Source organism: Microcaecilia unicolor, chromosome 9, assembly GCF_901765095.1.
Source record: "Microcaecilia unicolor chromosome 9, aMicUni1.1, whole genome shotgun sequence".
NCBI lineage: Eukaryota > Metazoa > Chordata > Amphibia > Gymnophiona > Siphonopidae > Microcaecilia > Microcaecilia unicolor.
In genome coordinates this window covers 139124636-139145660 of record NC_044039.1, presented here as the reverse complement: position 1 = coordinate 139145660, position 21025 = coordinate 139124636, and the positions used below count along the sequence as shown (strand labels likewise).

Genomic DNA, 21025 nt, shown 5'->3' with positions numbered 1-21025 from the left:
TAGTGTTCTGTTGTGGATTAGGAATTGGTTGTTGGACAGAAAGCAGAAGGTATGGTTAAATTTATTTGTGTTACATTTGTATCCCACATTTTCCCACCTATTTGCAGGCTCAATGTGGCTTACATAGTACCGTAAAGGCTTTCGCCAAGTCCGGTAGAAGAACAAATACAGTGTGATGTTAAGGTTGAATGAGGTAGACAAATACAATGTGATGTTAAGGGCGGATAAGGTAGGTAAGTTTCAGGCAAGTTGTGGGTCGAAGATGGGGGAGGTTATATAGTGTCCAATACGATCTTTGGTTTTGCTGTGTTGCTGAGTTGAGGCATTTATGTTGGGTCGGTAGGGTACGCCTTATTGAACAGATATGTTTTTAGTGATTTCCTGAAGTTTAGATGGTCGTTAATTGTTTTCACGGCTTTTGGTAGTGTGTTCCATAGTTGTGTGCTTATATAGGAGACGTTGGATGCATGGGTTGTTTTGTATTTGAGTCCTTTGCAGTTTGGGTAGTGGAGGTTCAGGTATGATCGTGATGATCTGGTTCTGTTTCTGGTTGGTAGATCTATGAGGTCAGTCATGTATCCGGGGACTACACCATAGATAATCTTGTGGACCAGGGTGCATATTTTGAAGGTGATAACGTTCTTTGATTGGGAGCAAATGCAGTTTTTCTCGGAGGGGTTTGGCACTTTTGAATCGTGTTTTGCCAAATATCAACCTGGCTGCTGTGTTTTGGGATGTTTGGAGTTTCTTTGTGAGTTGTTCTTTGCATCCCGCATAGATTCCATTGCAGTAATCTGCATGACTTAGTACCATTGATTGTATTAGGTTACGGAATATTTCCCTCAGGAAGAAAGGTTTTAAACATTTGAGTTTCCTCATTGAGTGGAACATTTTCTTTATAGTGGAGTTTACTTGGCTCTCCAGTTTAAGATTACGGTCAATTGTAACGCCGAGTATTTTGAGGCTGTCTAAATAGCCATTTTTCTCAATGGAGGAGGAGGGTGAATAGTGGAGTGCCACAGGGATCTGTACTGGAACCTGCGCAATTTAACATTTATAAATGATCTGGAAATCGGAACGATGAGTGAGGTGATTAAATTTGCAGATGACACAAAACTATTCAAGGTTGTTAAAACACATGCGGACTGTGAAAAATTGCAGAAAGACCTTAGTAAACTGGAAGACTAGGCATCTAAATGGCAGATGAAATTTAATGTGAACAAACGCAAAGTGATGCATATTGGGAAGAATAATCTGAATCATAGTTAACTGATGCTGGGGTCCACCTTGGGGGTCAGCACCCAAGAAAAGATCTAGGTAGTTGGTGTTGTAGACAATATGCTGAAATCTTCTGCCCAGTGTGCGGCGGTGGCTCCAAAAAAGCAAACAAGATGCTAGGAATTATTGGGAAAGGGATGGTAAATAAGACTGAGAATACCATAATGTCTATGTATCGCTCCATGGTGCGACTTTACCTTAAGTATTGTGTATTCATTTATGGTCGCTGTATCTCAAAAAAGATATAGTGGAATTAGAAAAGATTCAAAGAACATCGACCAAAGTGGTAAAGAGGATGGAATTCCTCTCATATGAGAAAAGACTATAGAGGTTAGGGCTCTTCAGGTTGGAAAAGAGGCAGATGAGGGGAGATATGATTGAAGTCTACAAAATCCTGAGTGGTGTAGAATGAGTAGAAGTGAATTGATTTTTTTTTACCCTTTCAAAAAGTACAAAGAACAGGAGACAATCAATGAAATTATATGGAAATACTTTTAAAACAAATAGGAGGAAATACTTTTTAACTAAGTGAATAGTTATGCTCTGGAACTCTTTGCCGGGACGGATGTACTAACAGTGGTTAGCGTATCTGGATTTATAAAAGGTTTGGACAAATTCCTGGAGGAAAAGTGTATAGTCTGGTGTTGAGACACTGCTTGCCCTGGGATTGATAGCATGGAATATTGCTATTATTTGGGTTTCTGCCAGGTACTTTTGACCTGGATTGGCCACTGTTGGAAACAAGATACTGGGCTAGATGGACCATAGGTCTGACCCAGTGTGCTTATTTTTGAGGTGCAATATGGTCAAGTTTCTTGAATCCTGTAATTTAGTTTTATGGCAGTATTCTTTGTATGATTTGTAGGCGTCAAATGTGTCTTTGTGTAAGACCACTATAGAGTACATTGCAGTAGTCCAGTTAGATTACAACGAAAGAGTGGATTAAGATGTTTAAGGCTGATGGGTGTATCAGGGATTTAATTGACTGGATCTGTCTGAGCCGAAAAAAGCATTTCCGAAAGACAGTAGCAATTTGTGGCCAAAAGAATAATATTTTGTCCAGGATTATGCCCAAGATCTTTGCAGTAGAGTGTTGGGGACCCAGAACTGAATAAAGCAAGAGGGGCTGGGGTAATATAGTATCAGGGGTGGTTTTGAATAGGATGCATCTAGATTTATCTGGGTTGAGAACTAATCTGTTTATGTATTTATTTACTTACTTACTTACTTACTTACTTACAAAGACTTGCTATACCGCAGTGTGCCAAGTTGGCTTCTGTGCTGTTTACAATGAAAATAAAACTGCGTTATGAAAACTTCAGAGAAACACATGCAACATTATTGACTGAAAGAATAAGTAGAAGAGAAAGAGGTATGTTTTCAGTGCTGCTTTGAACTGCTTTGTAACCAGTAAGTCAGCTACGTCAGATTGTGGTTGATGGTATGCAGCATTTGAGTGTTGTGGGGATCCAAAGGATGTAGCCACTGGATAGTCGTCAGTGTAAACATAGGACATAAACCCTGGAGATTGGGCGGGAGTAAGGAAAGGTGCAAGGAAAATATTGACAAGCATGGGGGACAAAATAGATCCTTGTGGAACACCAGTTCTTAATGAGAAGAATGTTAATGCAATATTGTGAAAATGAAAGACGTAGTACATTCAGAGAGATATGATTTAAACCATTTGAGTCTTGTATGTCACCACGGGCAAAGAAAGAATTGCACACCTCTGGCAAAGATAGAAATGCACTGAACAAGCAGAGAAGAAGCTGAGAGTAACAAACAGAGGATGAGCAGTGCCCTACTTGAAAGAACTGGATGTTAGAGGTACCTGCAGAACTGAAGCTGCGATAGTGATGGAACTGTGTATAAAATGCAGACAAGGAGCTGCTTTCCACACGCAAACAAGGAGCTGCGCTCTGGATGCCAGCAAGGAGCTGCGCTCCTGACACCGGTAAGGAACTGCGCTCCATACGCCAGCAAGGAGCAGCACTCCACACGCCGACAAGGAAGCTATGCTTCCTACGCAGACATGAAGATGTGTAGCACTTGCAGTCATAGAGCTGTGCTCCACATACCACCCTGGAACTTCGTCCAGTTTGCAGAGAACATAGTAACATAGTAGGTGATGGCAGAACAGAGTTGTTCTAAACACACAGAGATGGAGCTACACTCAACAGGCGGTGGAGCTGTGCTCTGCACGCAGACAGGGAGCTGCGTTCCATACATAAAGAGAGAACTGCATGCCACACACAGACAAGGAGCCGCGTTCTACAGGCAGACACAGAGCCGTGTTCTACACGCCGACACAGGATTGCACCCCACACTGAGACCTGCAGAGAACTACACTCAACATGTGACAGTGGAGCTGAAATTACATACCCCTGAGCTAAAGCCAACCTGGAACTGTGGAACTGTGTCCAACATACAGCGATGGAGCCCTGTCCAACATGGAACGGTGGAACTTCATGGAATAATGAAGCTGTTTTCAACATGCAGCGATGGAGCTGTGCCCAACAAGCAAAATGCATAGATGGAGTCCCGGGGGAATAGCCAGAGAAGAAGGTGCTGCCAGGAGGCCAACAGGAAAGGAGCACAACTTGTGAAAATGCAGACCTGGTGCTGCACTCCCCTGGCCCAGAGGGACTAAAACTACAAGAAGAGAAAGCCCCATGCCCCAAGAGACACACTCGGCCCCCAAGTGGCCTCTGAGCCACAATGACTGCCCTCCTAGGCAACCGATATGGAACAGCAGTCAACGTAGAGAAAGAACTCCCGCCAAGAGGGAGGTAAGCACCACAGATCTGGAATCCTCAGACCACAGGGAGCAAAATGCAGCCGAAAGGCAGTGAGGAAGAAACAACTCTCGCCAGGCCAGGAACAAAGAGGAAGTTGGCCACTAACACCAAACTGAGGAAAAACCAGCTAAGGGAGAGTCAAACTCCACACCTAGAACAGAGCCACTTCCCTGCAGAAAAGTAGAGACAAGCACAGAGCTAAGAGGCAATAATCCAGATGCACGGCAATAGATCTGCTCAGCAGGAAAGAACTGCACCCCTTACAGAAAAAGGAAGGAGTGCTAAATGATCCAGGAGAGAGGCGCCTGAAACTAGAAAAGGCAAAATCCACCTGTGCCAGGATAAAACTCCCGCCCGAAAGCAAGGGAAGCAATTAACAACTGTGGCAAACTAGACCTAAAAAGGCACATTCCCATAACCTTTTCAACAATTTTAATGAGGAAAGGAGGTTACGAATAGGCTGATAATTGCTGTTGTCTGAAAGTGGATTGGTCGCATCTTTCAATTTCAGCATGATGGTCGCAAATTTCCATGGATTGGGAGCAATCCTAGAAGAGAATATAGAGGAGACCATGTGGAATTAGTTGCCAGAGAATGTATTAAAAGCGGTTAGCTTAGTGGGGTTTAAAAATGGTTTGAATGGCTTCCTAAAGGAAAAGTCGATAGACCATTATTAAAATGGACTTGGGGAGGAATCCACTGCTTATGTCTAGAATAAGAAGCATAAAATGTATTGTACTGTTTTGGGATCTTGCCAGGTACTTGTGACCTGGATTGACCACTGTTGGAAACAGGATTCTGGGCTTGATCGACCTTCGGTCTGTCCCAGTATGTCAATACTTATGTACTTATGTAGGATAAAATGGCTAAGGTCGCCAAGAGGGGTTATTGAATGTGGAGAAACAGCTAAGTGGTAATAGATTTTGATAATTTGGTTGAGGATGCCTGCTATGTGGGACTGTTGGTAGGGTAGTTAGTAAGGAGGAGATCTTGTTAAAGTGATCTTCAAGGTTCTGACTGGAGGGAAGATTATCAATATCCTCTGAAAAAGATTGGACTGTGATTAGTGTCTTTAAAGTACAGTACAGTGCGGCAGTGTTGGGAGTCTTGTTTTTTTTAGCATTATAATAGGTCTTTTTGGCTGATTGTCAAGCAAGTTTATAAGAATTGGCAGTGTCTTTGTAATTTGCCATAATACTAGGGAAGGGGTGTTGTCTCCAGATGGGTTCTGCCTGTCTCAACTGGTGTTTGAGCAAGTGTAGAGCCTGAGTATACCAGGGTTCCCTGTGTTGTGTAGAACGTGTGGGTGGTGTGTCAATTGGAGGCAGTGTGTCAAATGATGCTTTGAGTGGATTATTCCAGGTAAGAGCTTGATCATGTATTGAAAGGTTACTGAATGTGTCCAGATTCAGGGAAGAATGTGTTAATGCTTGAGCAGTAAGTCTACATAGATCTCTTGTTTTATTCTCAATTATCAGTTGAGGTTGTTGAAAAGTGATGGGCATTAACTGATGGTCAGCCCAAGATAATGGGAGTAGAGGAATTGGATGCAATTGGTCCACAATGATGGAGGGAGGGGTAAAAGTATAGTCTAGAATGTAACCCCCCCCCCCCCCCCCCCCCCCCCCCCAGTGTGAGTTGGTTTGGTGACATGTTACCTGAGATATAGGTTAGAGAGTAGACCTTCTAGATCCTGAATGTAGGGAACGGTAACATTGTCTAGATGGATGTTGAAGTCACTAACAATAATAGGGGACTCGGGAGTGATGCAGTGAAATCAAGGACTGCTTTATGGAGCAGCTGGTTCAGGAACCAACCAGGAGAGCAATTCTAGATCTAGTGTGGCGCGCATGATCTGGTACAAGAGGTAACAGTTTTGGGGCCACTTGACAAGTGATCATAATAGGATCAGATTTGACTTAATAACTGGAATTTCTCCGAGGACAAGCAGGCTGCTTGTTCTCACTGATGGGTGACGTCCACGGCAGCCCCTCCAATCGGAAACTTCTCTAGCAAAGTCCTTTGCTAGTCCTCGCGCGCCCGCGCGCACCGCGCATGCGCGGCCGTCTTCCCGCCCGAAACCGGCTTGAGCCGGCCAGTCTTCTTTTGTCCGCACTCGGTACGGTCGTGTTTTCGCCGTGTCGAGCCCCGGAAAGTCGACCTCACGCGTCCAAATTTATTTTGACGTGTTTTTTCTTCGGAAAAGTCTTTTCAAGTGTCGAGAAGTGCTCCGGAAACCCCTCCCGGGTTTCGTGTTAATCCTCCCCGTACTTCCAGCTTTTTGCCCCGATAAGTTTTCTTTCGTCGTCGGGGTAGGCCTCTTTTCGGCCTCGGTCGAGATTTTCTCCCTTACAAATTTTTTGGTGCTCTTTTACGTCATTTCGGACTTTGATTTCGCCGACGCGATTTTTCCGCCCATGACATCGAAGCCTTCCAGCGGCTTCAAGAAGTGCACCCAGTGCGCCCGGGTTATCTCGCTCACTGATCGACACTCGTGTCTTCAGTGTCTGGGGGCCGAGCACCGCCCTCAGAACTGCAGTCTGTGTTCCCTGCTTCAAAGGCGGACTCAGGTAGCGAGACTAGCCCAGTGGAACGTGTTGTTCTCGGGCTCTTCGTCGGCATCGGCACCGGGATCTTCGAGTGCATCGACGTCGTCAGCGTCCAGACCATCTTCCTCGGCCGCCCCTGCATCGAGTGCATTGAGGCATCGGGCCTCTGCATCGGCGCCGAGACATTGGATAGCTGCATCGACGTCGGTGGTACCGGGACCTCGTCTGCTGATGTCGTCGGACGGTGGTGCATCGTCAGGAGTGCAGGTGAGGGCTGTCCATTCCCCTGCTGGTGGCGGTGAGCCTTCGGGTGGGTCTCCTCCTACCCTGAGGGCTCCTGCGGTACAGCCCCCCCGAGACCGACCTCCTTCGGCCTCGGCCCCGAGGAAGCGACGGCTGGATTCTACGTCCTCCTCGTCGGTGCCGGGGAGCTCCGGTGACATGCTTCGGAAGAAATCGAAGAAGCATCGACACCGGTCGCCTCCCCGCGTCGGCACCGAGAGCTCTGGGTTGCCGAGGGAGTCGGCACCCAGCAGGCATCGGCACCGAGAGGACCGCTCACCCTCTGTTCAAGAGGTGTCGGTGCGCTCCACTCTGGACAGCCCGGAACAGCCTCCTCGCCCGGAACAGGTTCTGACGTCGACGCCTGCATCGACCTCTTTGCCTTTCTCTGCAGCCGCTCTGAACGAGAGTCTCCGGGCCGTTCTCCCAGAGATTCTGGGAGAGCTGTTGCGCCCTACCCCTCCGGTACCGGCGGTGCTTGCGCCTCCGGTACCGTCGAGCGTGGCGCCGGCTGGCCCATCGCCCGGGGTGAGGTCCCCGACGTCGGTACCGCGTGCGGTGCCGACTGCGGCCACCTCCCAGGAGGGCTCCCCGACTACGTCGGCGGAGGGAGCTTCGCCGATGCGGGCCAGGGAGTCTACCTCTCGACGCCCCCATCGTGGACGTGGCTCCACTGAGTCGAGCCGGGCGAGGTTGCAGACACAGGTTCGTGAACTTGTGTCTGACACCGAGGGTGAGGCCTCGTGGGAGGAAGAAGAAGATCCCAGATATTTCTCTGACGAGGAGTCTGAGGGTCTTCCTTCTGATCCCACTCCCTCTCCTGAAAGACAGCTTTCTCCTCCTGAGAGTCTGTCTTTCGCTTCCTTTGTCCGGGAGATGTCTACGGCCATCCCCTTCCCGGTGGTTGTGGAGGACGAGCCCAGGGCTGAAATGTTTGAGCTCCTGGACTATCCTTCTCCACCTAAGGAAGCGTCCACTGTTCCCTTGCACCATGTCCTAAAAAAGACATTGCTTGCGAACTGGACAAAACCTCTAACTAATCCCCACATCCCCAAGAAGATGGAGTCCCAGTACCGGATCCATGGGGACCCAGATCTGATGCGCACCCAGTTGCCTCATGATTCTGGAGTTGTGGATCTGGCCCTAAAGAAGGCTAAGAGTTCTAGGGAGCATGCTTCGGCGCCCCCGGGCAAGGACTCTAGAACCTTAGACTCCTTTGGGAGGAAGGCCTACCATTCCTCTATGCTCGTGGCCAAAATCCAGTCTTACCAGCTCTACACGAGCATACACATGCGGAACAATGTGCGGCAGTTGGCGGGCTTGGTTGATGCTCTCCCCCCCGAGCAGGCCAAGCCTTTTCAGGAGGTGGTCAGGCAGCTGAAGGCGTGCAGAAAATTCCTGGCCAGAGGGGTGTATGACACCTTTGATGTTGCGTCCAGGGCCGCTGCTCAAGGTGTGGTGATGCGCAGGCTCTCATGGCTGCGTGCCGCCGACCTGGAGAATAGACTCCAGCAGCGGATTGCGGACTCGCCTTGCCGTGCGGACAACATTTTTGGAGAGAAAGTCGAACAGGTGGTAGAGTCTCTCCACCAGCGGGACACCGCATTCGACAAGTTCTCCCGCCGGCAGCCTTCAGCATCTACCTCTACAGGTAGAAGATTTTTCGGGGGAAGGAAGACTGTTCCCTACTCTTCTGGTAAGCGTAGGTACAATCCTCCTTCTCGACAGCCTGCGGCCCAGGCTAAGCCCCAGCGCGCTCGCTCTCGTCAGCAGCGTGCGCCTCAGCAAGGCCCCGCGGCTCCCCAGCAAAAGCAAGGGGCGAGCTTTTGACTGGCTCCAGCAGAGCATAGCCGACATCCAAGTGTCAGTGCCGGGCGACCTGCCGGTCGGGGGGAGGTTGAAAGCTTTTCACCAAAGGTGGCCTCTCATAACCTCCGATCAGTGGGTTCTGCAAATAGTCCCGGCAAGGATACACCCTCAATTTGGCCTCAAAACCTCCAAATTGTCCACCGGGAGCTCAATCCTACAGCTTCCAGCACAAGCAGGTACTTGCAGAGGAACTCTCCGCCCTTCTCAGCGCCAGTGCGGTCGAGCCCGTGCCATCCGGGCAAGAAGGGCTGGGATTCTATTCCAGGTACTTCCTTGTGGAAAAGAAAACAGGGGGGATGCGTCCCATCCTAGACCTAAGGGCCCTGAACAAATATCTCGTAAAAGAAAAGTTCAGGATGCTTTCCCTGGGCACCCTTCTCCCCATGATTCAGCAAAACGATTGGCTATGCTCTCTGGACTTGAAGGATGCCTACACACACATCCCGATACTGCCAGCTCACAGACAGTATCTGCGATTTCAGTTGGGCACACGCCACTTACAGTACTGTGTGCTACCCTTTGGGCTCGCCTCTGCGCCCAGAGTGTTCACAAAGTGCCTAGCTGTAGTAGCAGCGGCACTTCGCAGGCTGGGGGTGCATGTGTTCCCATATCTCGACGATTGGCTGGTGAAGAACACATCCGAGGCAGGAGCCCTGCAGTCCATGCAGATGACTATTCGCCTCCTGGAGCTACTGGGGTTTGTGATAAATTATCCAAAGTCCCATCTTCTCCCAGTGCAGAAACTCGAATTCATAGGAGCTCTGCTGGATTCTCGGACGGCTCGCGCCTATCTCCCAGAGACGAGGGCCAACAACTTGTTGTCCCTCGTCTCGCGGGTGCGAGCGTCCCAGCAGATCACAGCTCGGCAGATGTTGAGATTGCTGGGCCACATGGCCTCCACAGTTCATGTGACTCCCATGGCCCGTCTTCACATGAGATCTGCTCAATGGACCCTAGCCTCCCAGTGGTATCAGGCTGCTGGGGGTCTAGAAGACGTGATCCACCTGTCCACGAGTTTTCTCGAATCCCTGTATTGGTGGACAATCTGGTCCAATTTGACTCTGGGACGTCCTTTCCAAATTCCTCAGCCACAAAAAGTGCTGACAACGGATGCGTCTCTCCTGGGATGGGGAGCTCATGTCGATGGGCTTCACACCCAAGGAAGCTGGTCCCTCCAGGAACGCGGTCTACAGATCAATCTCCTGGAGTTGCGAGCGATCTGGAACGCTCTGAAGGCTTTCAGAGATCGGCTGTCCCATCAAATTATCCAAATTCAGACAGACAACCAGGTTGCCATGTACTATGTCAACAAGCAGGGGGGCACCAGATCTCGCCCCCTGTGTCAGGAAGCCGTCAGCATGTGGCTCTGGGCTCGCCGTCTCGGCATGGTGCTCCAAGCCACATATCTGGCAGGCGTAAACAACAGTCTGGCCGACAGACTGAGCCGGATTATGCAACCTCACGAGTGGTCGCTCAACTCCAGAGTGGTGCGCCAGATCTTCCAAGCGTGGGGCACCCCCTTGGTGGATCTCTTCGCATCTCGAGTGAACCACAAAGTCCCTCAGTTCTGTTCCAGGCTGCAGGCCCCCGGCAGACTGGCATCGGATGCCTTCCTCCTGGATTGGGGGGAGGGCCTGCTGTATGCTTATCCTCCCATTCCTCTGGTGGGGAAGACTTTGTTGAAACTCAAGCAAGACCGAGGCACCATGATTCTGATTGCTCCTTTTTGGCCACGTCAGATCTGGTTCCCTCTTCTTCTGGAGTTATCCTCCGAAGAACCGTGGAGATTGGAGTGTTTTCCGACCCTCATCACGCAGGACGAAGGGGCTCTTCTGCATCCCAGCCTCCGGTCCCTGGCTCTCACGGCCTGGATGTTGAGAGCGTAGACTTTGCCTCTTTGGGTCTGTCAGAGGGTGTCTCCCGCATCTTTCTTGCTTCCAGGAAAGATTCCACTAAGAGGAGTTACTTCTTTCTGTGGAGGAGGTTTGCCGTCTGGTGTGACAGCAAGGCCCTAGCTCCTCGCTCTTGTCCTACACAGACCCTGCTTGAATACCTTCTGCACTTGTCTGAGTCTGGTCTCAAGACCAACTCTGTAAGAGTTCACCTTAGTGCAATCAGTGCATACCATTACCGTGTGGAAGGTAAGCCGATCTCAGGACAGCCTTTAGTTGTTCGCTTCATGAGAGGTTTGCTTTTGTCAAAGCCCCCTGTCAATCCTCCTACAGTGTCATGGGATCTCAATGTCGTTCTCACCCAGCTGATTAAACCTCCTTTTGAGCCACTGAATTCCTGCCATCTGAAGTACTTGACCTGGAAGGTCATTTTCTTGGTGGCAGTTACTTCAGCTCGTAGAGTCAGTGAGCTTCAGGCCCTGGTAGCCCAGGCCCCTTACACCAAATTTCATCATAACAGAGTAGTCCTCCGCACTCACCCTAAGTTCTTGCCAAAGGTCGTGTCGGAGTTCCATCTGAACCAGTCAATTGTCTTGCCAACATTCTTTCCCCGTCCTCATTCCTGCCCTGCTGAACGTCAGCTGCACACATTGGACTGCAAGAGAGCATTGGCCTTCTACCTGGAGCGGACACAGCCCAACAGACAGTCCGCCCAATTGTTTGTTTCTTTTGATCCCAATAGGAGGGGAGTGGCTGTAGGGAAACGCACCATATCCAATTGGCTAGCAGATTGCATTTCCTTCACTTACGCCCAGGCGGGGCTGACTCTTGAGGGTCATGTCACGGCTCATAATGTTAGAGCCATGGCTGCGTCGGTAGCCCACTTGAAGTCAGCTTCAATTGAAGAAATTTGCAAAGCTGCGACGTGGTCATCTGTCCACACATTCACATCTCATTACTGCCTGCAGCAGGATACCCGACGCGACAGTCGGTTCGGGCAGTCAGTTCTTCAGAACCTGTTTGGGCTTTAGGATCCAACTCCACCCCCCGAGGGCCCTGTTTGTTCTGTTTCCAGGCTACACTCTCAGTTAGTTGGTAAATTTTTTAGGTCAATCTCAGTTATGTCCTCGCCGTTGCGAGGCCCAATTGACCATGGTTGTTGTTTTGAGTGAGCCTGGGGGCTAGGGATACCCCATCAGTGAGAACAAGCAGCCTGCTTGTCCTCGGAGAAAGCGAATGCTACATACCTGTAGAAGGTATTCTCCGAGGACAGCAGGCTGATTGTTCTCACAAACCCGCCCGCCTCCCCTTTGGAGTTGTGTCTTCCCTTGAAGTGTATTGTCTTGCTACATACTGGACTGGCCGGCTCGAGCCGGTTTCGGGCGGGAAGACGGCCGCGCATGCGCGGTGCGCGCGGGCGCGCGAGGACTAGCAAAGGACTTTGCTAGAGAAGTTTCCGATTGGAGGGGCTGCCGTGGACGTCACCCATCAGTGAGAACAATCAGCCTGCTGTCCTCGGAGAATACCTTCTACAGGTATGTAGCATTCGCTATGTGCACACAGGAAACCCTCTGCTCAGTGTGCTGTGGAGGCTAAGAAAGCAAATAGAATGTTAGGTATTATTAGGAAAGGAATGGAATACAAAAATGAGGACATTATACTTCCTTTGTATCGGTCCATGGTGCTGCCGCACCTCGACTATTGTGTTCAATTCTAGTCACCGCGTCTCAAAAAAGATATAGTGGAATTAGAAAAGTTACAGAGTAGGGCAACGAAAATGATAAAGGGGATGGGACAACTTCCCTATGAGGAAAGGCTGAAGCGGCTAGGGTGCTTCAGCTTGGAGAAAAGACGGCTGAGGGGAGATATGATAGAGGTCTATAAAATAATGAGTGGAGTGGAATGGGTAGACGTGAATTTTTTGTTCACTCTTTCCAAAAATACTAGGACTAGTGGGCATCCAATGAAGCTACAAAGTAGTAAATTTAATATGAATCAGAGAAAAGTTTTATTCACTCAATGTGTAATTAAACTGGAATTCGTTGCCAGAGAATACGGTAAGGGCAGTTAGTTTAGCGGGCTTTAAAAAGGGTCTGGACAGCTTCCTAAAGGAAAAGTACATAGACCACTATTAAATTGACTTGTGGAAAATCCACTACTTATTTCTGGGATAAGTAGCAAAAAATGTATTGAGCTTTTTGGGATCTTGCCAAGTATTTGTGACCTGGATTGGCCACTGTTGGAAACAGGATGCTGGACTTGCTGGACCTTTGGTCTGTCCCAGTGTGGCAATACTTAATACATTAGCATTTAACTTTCAAAAAGGAGACTATGATAAAATGAGGAGAATGGATTTAAAAAAAACAACTTAGAGGAGCAGCTGCAAAGGTCAAATTTTACATCAGATGTGGATGTTGTTCAAAAATACCATTCTAGAAGCCCAGACTAGATATATTCCATGTATTTAAAAAAGGCAGAAGGAAGACCAAATGACAGCCGGCATGTTAAAAAGTGAGGTGCAATGTGTGCAAACAGTGGGCCTAGTAGAAACAGCCCAAGGCCTTCCTTTCCTCTTACTTAGAAAGAGATGAGTACATTATATACCACAGATGGTATCAAACACCATCATGAATGTTTGTTTGTGACATTTATGTTCCTCTGTTCTCAGTGCAGGCATTTTCATGCCAAAATTTATACAAATTAAGAGTTTGAGCTAATTTCTTGCTACATTGGTTTGGAGTGGGAAGGGAGTATGGACAAGAGGGAAGAAGAAGGGGAGAGAGAATGGGGATCTATTACTATTTGTACCCTCCTCTCTGGGTCGTTCTTGCTTTCCTTTTTCATATTTGTAGTTCCATTTCCTTTCCAGTTATATAGTGTTATTTGACATCGTGAACTGCCTTGATGGATTGTCCCTTTGGTGGTATATCAAGTATTAATAAACTTTGGATGAGAGGGAGAGCAGGGTGGGAGAGACCTCGCTCTCTGCATCCTTCTGATTTTTCCCAAAGTGCCATAAAATCTCTTCCTCTTCTTCCCCTTACCTAATCATCTCTTTCTTCTCCAATTTCAGATCCCACTCCTATTGTCCCCTGCCCCTTTCTCTTATGGCCCTTCTGATCTATCCTACACCTTCCCCCATCCTTATTCTCCTGCTTTTCTTCCCTGTCCCAGTTATGATCATCCTTCCTCCCCCCCCCCCCCCCTCCCAGCCTGTATTCTGTTTCCTTCTAAAGCCCTCCTGTCCTGTCTTCCCATCCTCTGCTCTGATACCTGAGATTCCATGTCCATTACACTCACCAAGCAAAATAAATAAATAATATATCAACACACAATCAAGGCTTGGAAACCTTTCCTTCTTTTATTTTGCAAAATAAATGTGCATTATTTAATATGCAGAATTGCCTCAGAACTTCAAAACCTTTGCTACAGTGTTTTCTAATTCTTGCCACAGAATCTACTATTGAACTTTTAAAGGAAAAGGGAGGAGGAGAGGAATTGTGCTTATAGAATATATGTTTGTTTACATTCTTTCAACTGAATTTTAAAGAATTCCATCATATTTTATAGTAGTTAATGCATTCTATGACAGATAGTATATGTGAAGCTCAGTCTTCAATTAACGTCAAGGTGGAAATTGAAATATCTAGGTCCAGGCATTCACAGTTTCCCTGATATTTTATGAAAGGCTCTGACAGGTGCTAGGGGTTTTTTGCCCTTATTTGGCAGCTTGATTTTTACTAGTAGTGTACTGGAAGACTAGCACTAGAGATCATCTAGCACCATTTTGAACCCAGCACCAGAAGGGGCAGGAGCAACTGGGATTACTTCTTCCCTCTGATAGACACCAGGAAGAGCCTCCGGAAGACCGGGGTGTGGGGGGGGGGTGAGGAATCTGCCTTTTGTCTGGAGGGGGTTCAGAGTGAGTGAGATGCTGTTAGGGGCAGGAGGAGGAGTGTCTGTCAGTCTGTGCAACTTCCCCCTTCAGGCTTGCACTTATAAGTTCCTCGGAGCAAGTTTAAGACCGACATGGAGATTTTTAGGCCTCCACATGTATTCCCCTTGTAAAATATGGTATACATGTGTAGATGCTCAGCCTACTTGCACCACACCCCCATAATATCTGTACTTGTGGATTTCCATGTGTAAATAGCATATTTTGAAAATCACCACACGTAGCTGATCTATATGTTTAAAAAAAGCCGCTATTTACCCATGGAAATAGTCCCTTTAATGTGATATTCATATGTATTAATGAGATGCTAATTGATCATGTATAGATGTTTGTCACTTATGGTTGTGAGTACTGTCAAGAGATTGTGCAGTTACAGTTTTATTTTTCCCCCGCAGGCTGCTACAGAGGAGGAGGACAGCCGTGGTCCAGTAAATGGCATGCTTAATGGACCAAGTCTTGGCTCTCCAATTCGTGTGCGCTCGGAGACAGCCCAGCCTGATAGGGACGTCCCACTACTACGCAAATTGCGCTCTATACACAGTTTTGAGCTGGAAAAACGACTAACCCTGGAATCGAAGCCAGACACTGACAAATTTTTGGAAACTTGGTACAAAAATTTGAATTTTCTTCAAACATAGTTTCATGAAAAGATACATCTCATTTCACAGTTTTTGATAGCAGTTATGAATGTGCAGCAACACACACACACACACGTGGTAGCTATTCCATGTCCAAAATAGTGGTGTTTCACTGGCCTACATGCAATAATTTATGGTTAGCTATAATATATACGTTAGAGTACAAGTCTCTACTGCAAGGATCACTTCTTAGTATAAACCAAAGAGACAAGTCTTGTAAGCCCACTACATAAAATGGATAATTTATGGTTAGAACATAAGTGTTACCATACTGGATCAGGCAAAAGTCCATCAAGCCCAGTAACCTGTTTCCAATAGTGGCTAATCCAGTTCACAAGTACCTGGCAGGATCCCAAAATGTAGCAAGATTTCATGCACCTTACCCCCAGGGATAAGCAGTGAATTTCCTTAAGTCTACCTTAGTAACAGTTTATAGAGTTTCCTCCAGGAACACATCTAGACCTTATTATTATGTTGTCTTCTCACTTGATAGTCAAAACTGTAATGATTTGTACTGTAGCTTTTACAAATTGTTTGTGCCTAGGGAGGGTAGTGAGATTATCTATATTCTTTAAGTATGTATTTTTAAAAATCTCTTATATATGCACACAGATTGCATTTCTAATTACTGCATTTGCTGTTTTCTTTAAGAATACTACTTTCATATGCTGAATCACTAAAGTCCTAGCTTTCAGATTAATGCTCATTTCTTAAGTAAGAGAGGTGCACCTTTGTATTCCAGGGCATTAGGCTAACCATGTGATCTCTGTGGTTGCTTTGTTCCTGCATATCTCTTCTATTTAACCTTCATCTCTCTTCATGCAACACACAGATACTTAAGGGGGTCTTTTACTAAGCCGCCATAGAGTTTTTAGTCGCACTACAAATCAGCTGGTGCTGAATGCTGAGACACCCATATTATATTCCTGTGGGCGTCTCAGCGTTTAACTCCAGCTGATTTGTAGTGCAAGCTAAAAACGCTAGTGCGCCTTAGTAAAAGACCCCCCCCCCCTAAGTATTCAGATTTCAAACACTATTTGTCTCAGCCTTTTCTTAGTAATATACTAACACACAGGCAAGATTGAAAAACTAATTTTATTATGCAAAATTAATTTATATTTGTTAATATACAAAATTACAGCAAAACTTCAGAACCTTCCTCACTCCTTCAAAGGATTCTACCAATGAGCTGCCAGAGGAAAAGGGGGAAGGATTGGTGGTGTGCTTATATAATACGTACCTGTGATATGTCAGGCATTTTCTACAAGCTTTCTAAAGTAAAACCATCAAGTTTTTATGTAACAGGCTGATCTTTTTGAAATCTTACACATATAGTGAAATGTAGGATAGAAATTACTAAACATTTCTATTCTACATTTTCTATTCTGTTATTTTTTTATTGAAAGTGCATGCCAAAATTCTTCATTGTAGAATAACAAACAGAATTTGGACGAGTTTGAAGTGAATATGCAGTATGCTTCAGGTCAGTTGTGATGGTTGCTGTGCAGAACCGAACATATGAATTTTGTCGTCATAATGAAGTCAGTCTCCATGTTCTGAATGTATATCACTTTTGATAGGATTTGTGTGTTTTAGCTTGTGTGGATTGTGTTTTTTCAAGTTCAATATGTGTTCAATAGTATTGCACCTCTCATCTTAGTGTGTTTTCATGAAAGTTCAAGATGGTAGTTTCTGCAGTTCTTGTATTGTCTCCCTATTATGGATGAATGTCTGGGGTGGTTTGTACCACATGTGCGCGCATGATAATCATAGTAGTATTTGATGTCTCTTCAGATAGCTCAGAAACTTTACATAACCTTTTAAAAGTGCACATTGGATTTGATTGTAAATTTATCATAAGCTTATTGAAGAAACTTAATTACCATCAGCTTGGTAAATTATAATACAGTTCTTATGCAAGTTTTTTTGACAAATCATTCAAGCCAATTATAAATGTTATATGGAGGTCTTAAACCATTCATATTGTAGATTAAAACTGGTTGAAAATGAGTTTCCATATCTGAGTGTGAAAGTTAATGAGAAGTGTACTTACATTTGATCTCGTCTTAATCTGTGAAAACTTTTGTATATTTCTATTTTGCTAAGCTTGGAGAAGATTCAGAAAAAACCCGAATGCTGGGAAGGAATCTATTGCTGCTGCTACTTTGCCTCTCTGTTCTCATCCCCAGAAGATTGTTGCTCCCTCCACAGCTGGACAACTTGACCATGTTTGGCATTATGATGACGAATACCTTCCTGATGCCTCTAAGCTTGGCTCTGTCAGCTCCCCAGAGCATGGTGATGGCGTGAATAGCAATGGGTTTGTAGCTATCAACTTAAGCTCCTGCCGGCAGGAGGTAGACTCTAAGGAGTGGGTAATAGTAGACAAGGAACGTGACTTGAAGGATTTCAGGACCGGGGTTCAAGAGCACAAAATAACTGGAAGTCCCTCAGAGGAAGAACCTGAAGTTCTCCAAGTTGTAGAGGAATCTCCTCAAGAAGAACATCTCAAACTGAGTTCTTGGACTGACAATGTCCATGTCAAGAAAGATCCCTCAGGAATTGTATTACCTGGAGCTGCTTCTGGGACTTCAACAGAAAAATTAGAACTTATGGCAGAAGCTACAGGCCAACTACTTCCAGTAACACCAACAAGTCCAATGGAAGCCCAAGCAGAAGGAGCCCTTACACTGGTAAGGATACTATTTATAGTAGAATAAGATATACTTTTTCCTCATTTAGGGACTGTGGGGGAAGAGGGGCAGGTATCAAAAATATTAAATTACCAAAATGTACACTTAGAGGCATATTTTCAAAGCACTTAGCCTTCCAAAGTTCCATAGAAACCTATGGAACTTTGGAAGGCTAAGTGCTTTGAAAATGAGCCCCTTACTAAACTTGGCAATAGTGTTACGTTTTTCTGTTTAAAAGAATAAACTCTATTTTCTGAAACTGTGGGGTAGAGTACAGCCTTAGTTTGTCTAGCAATATTAAATGCTTTTTTTCTGTCCTCTTATTTTTCTTTTTTAATTTTTCCTTTCTTACATCTTTTTTCCTCTTTACTTGGTTCTGCATTTTTGTTTTGCCTTCTGTTCTTTTATTTTTTTTGTGTGTTTGCTTTTCTTTCTCTGGTTTGGATTCCCAGGTCTCTTCTCATAGGTGGTCAATATTGATTGTCCAGATAAAAAAATACAATTAATCACCAGCCCTCAACACAGGCAATTGTGCTGAAACATGATAGGCTATTGATTAAATTGTTAACTTGTATTGGACATACTATAACTTTTCCACCTGTATTTAATCTGTGCTCTTAGTATTGCTTATTTCAATAACATACTTATTGCTTTCACTGGTTCCTCATTCCACTGGTCTTTTACTCATACTGTCTACTGCAATTGAATTTGCCTCAGTTATCAACCATTCTTCAAATCCCATCATTTTATAGTGAGCAATTTAGTCATAGATTTTCAGTTATTATTAGCTTCCAGGCTTAGAAAGCATACAGGTGGAGGAGATTTCCTGGCGCCTTCCTCTGAGAAAATAGAGTACAGATAGAAGCCAATGAATCCAGATTGGCTACTATGGATGGTTGCTGCAGATTGGAATATATCAGGATTGGGTGGAGGTAAATGCTGTCTAAGTTGCTGAAATTTTCTGCTGTTACTCTTGGGTCCATCTGAAGAGATACCTTTCTTCTGAACTTCTGTCAGCAGGGCCTACTGATTTGGATAACTCCTAATGAAGTATTGATAGAAGTTTAAGTCCTGGAAATGTACCCCCTTTATATCCCTTGGACCTGGCCACTCCATTATTGTAGAAATCTTACAGAGGCCATGCATATGACCTGTCACAAAATTGTATCCCAAGAAGTTGATGGACCTTTTATGAGGTTCACATTTCTCTAGATTAATGTACAGTTTGGGTCTCCTCAAATGATTTAGGAACTGACAGACCCCTTAATCATGTTTCACTGGAGAATATTAAGATGTCATCTAGGCACACTAATATGTCATAAAATATTTCATTTACAAGGTTGTGAAATGTAGCCAGGTTTTTGGTTGTAGCTGGTTCATACCTTAAGCTAAACGGCATTAACTAGTAAATAAAAAGCCCGTTTCTCATTGAAATGAAATGGGTGCTAGCAAGGTAATGACCTTCTGCCATTAATGTTCTCCCCCCTCGTCTCAGAACCCCCCCCTGTCGTCTCAGGGCCCCCCCTCCTCCCATTTCCGCTGACCAGCGCCTCCCTCCCTCTGTGGCCTCCGACAACAAGGAGGATGTGTGCGGGTGCCCCAGCCCTTCGTACGTGGCAGCTGCTGTTTAAAAAGTTTTACCGACTCGTCCGGCAACACTGAAGTGCAGCAAGTACAGACACTGCTTGTTTCAGCTGTTCCTCTGGTCCCGCCCTCATTTCCTGTTTGCAGAAGGGCGGGACCACAGGAACTGCAGAAACAGAAGCGAAACCACAGAGTTCACTCAAGGGCGGGGCAGTGATCTGGAGTGCGATTACGAACCCTATGAGCACTACATGGCTTCGCTGCCACGGAGTCAGCTTCAGAACGTTGGAGATGCGAATTATTATATTAGATGTCCATATGTACAGAAGGCTGACTTTTTCATTTTGCTGTCTTCTCCTTCCTCAATGGGAATTAGGTGGTAAGCTGTACTAAGGTTGTGTTTTAATGAAAATTTGAGCTAATTGAAGGTGTTCCAGAATCTTGTGATGAATGGTTGCTGCACTGAGGATTAAAGGCAGCCATCCTTGGGTATGAAAAACAATTGGGCTTCTGGGAATTTCAGAGCCTGATAATACTTTCTGCAGGTACTGTTGTAATGCATTAAGTTCCAGTTTAGACAGTGAGTACATTCTCCCAAATGGGACTTCTGCCCCTGGCTATAGATCTGTTGAGTTCTCTGAAGCTGTAGCTATTGTAGAGTTTAGCAATGTTCTTTAATGGTTAATACTTGGTTTCCAATATGATTTGCACTGAAATGTTTGGTGTTGGAGAGAAGTAGATGTTTTGGGTTTCTTTTCTCTTCAAATTTTTAATTGAACAAATATCTACTTTGTGTTAATCTGGAAAATATTCTGATGGCAGACTTGGATAGGTATGGACATGGAATATTTTTCTTCTTATTCATTAGGGAAAGGGAAATGGGACTTGATACCGCCTTTCTGAGGTTTTTGCAACTACATTCAAAGCGGTTTACCTATATTCAGGTACTTATTTTGTACCAGGGGCAATGGAGGATTAAGTGACTTGCCCACATTCACAAGGAGCTGCAGTGGGAATCGAACTCAGTTCCCCAGGATCAAAGTCCACTGCACTAACCAGTAGGCTACGCCTCCATAGAGGAGTAGCCTAGTGGTTAGTGTACTGATTCATAGCCTCCATAGAGGCTATGAATCAGTACATAGCTGAAATAATGCAAAAAGTTGACATGTTGAGAAACAGCAGGATTTAAAACATTCATATATGCTGACGATGTTACCATATATATAACCTTCAAAAAGAACATTAAAGACATCTTACAAAAGGCAATACTTGGCTTAAGTTTGATGGAAACCTGGGCCTCAGAATCCAGACTAAAGCTAAATAAAGAAAAAACTAAATTCATAGTCATTACCAACCTATTTGACCAAAACGACTACAACAGTTTCACAATTGGCAACAGTTCATTCCCCATTGACAATAATCTGAAAATTCTAGGTATAATCATAGACAAACATTTAACATTTGATACTCATTTCCTCAGTAATCAC

At 45.5% G+C, this 21025-nt stretch overlaps 1 protein-coding gene across 1 annotated transcript in view; it reads left to right on the top strand.

Annotated features, from left to right (window-relative positions):
• The window catches only part of TTBK2 (tau tubulin kinase 2), a 237559-nt gene that overhangs the window by 190004 nt on the left and 26530 nt on the right, over window positions 1–21025 (top strand). Inside the window, 3 exon segments of the mRNA XM_030214295.1 lie at window positions 15019–15230; window positions 16717–16722; window positions 17375–17954. Coding sequence (XP_030070155.1) covers window positions 15019–15230; window positions 16717–16722; window positions 17375–17954 — 798 coding nt within the window.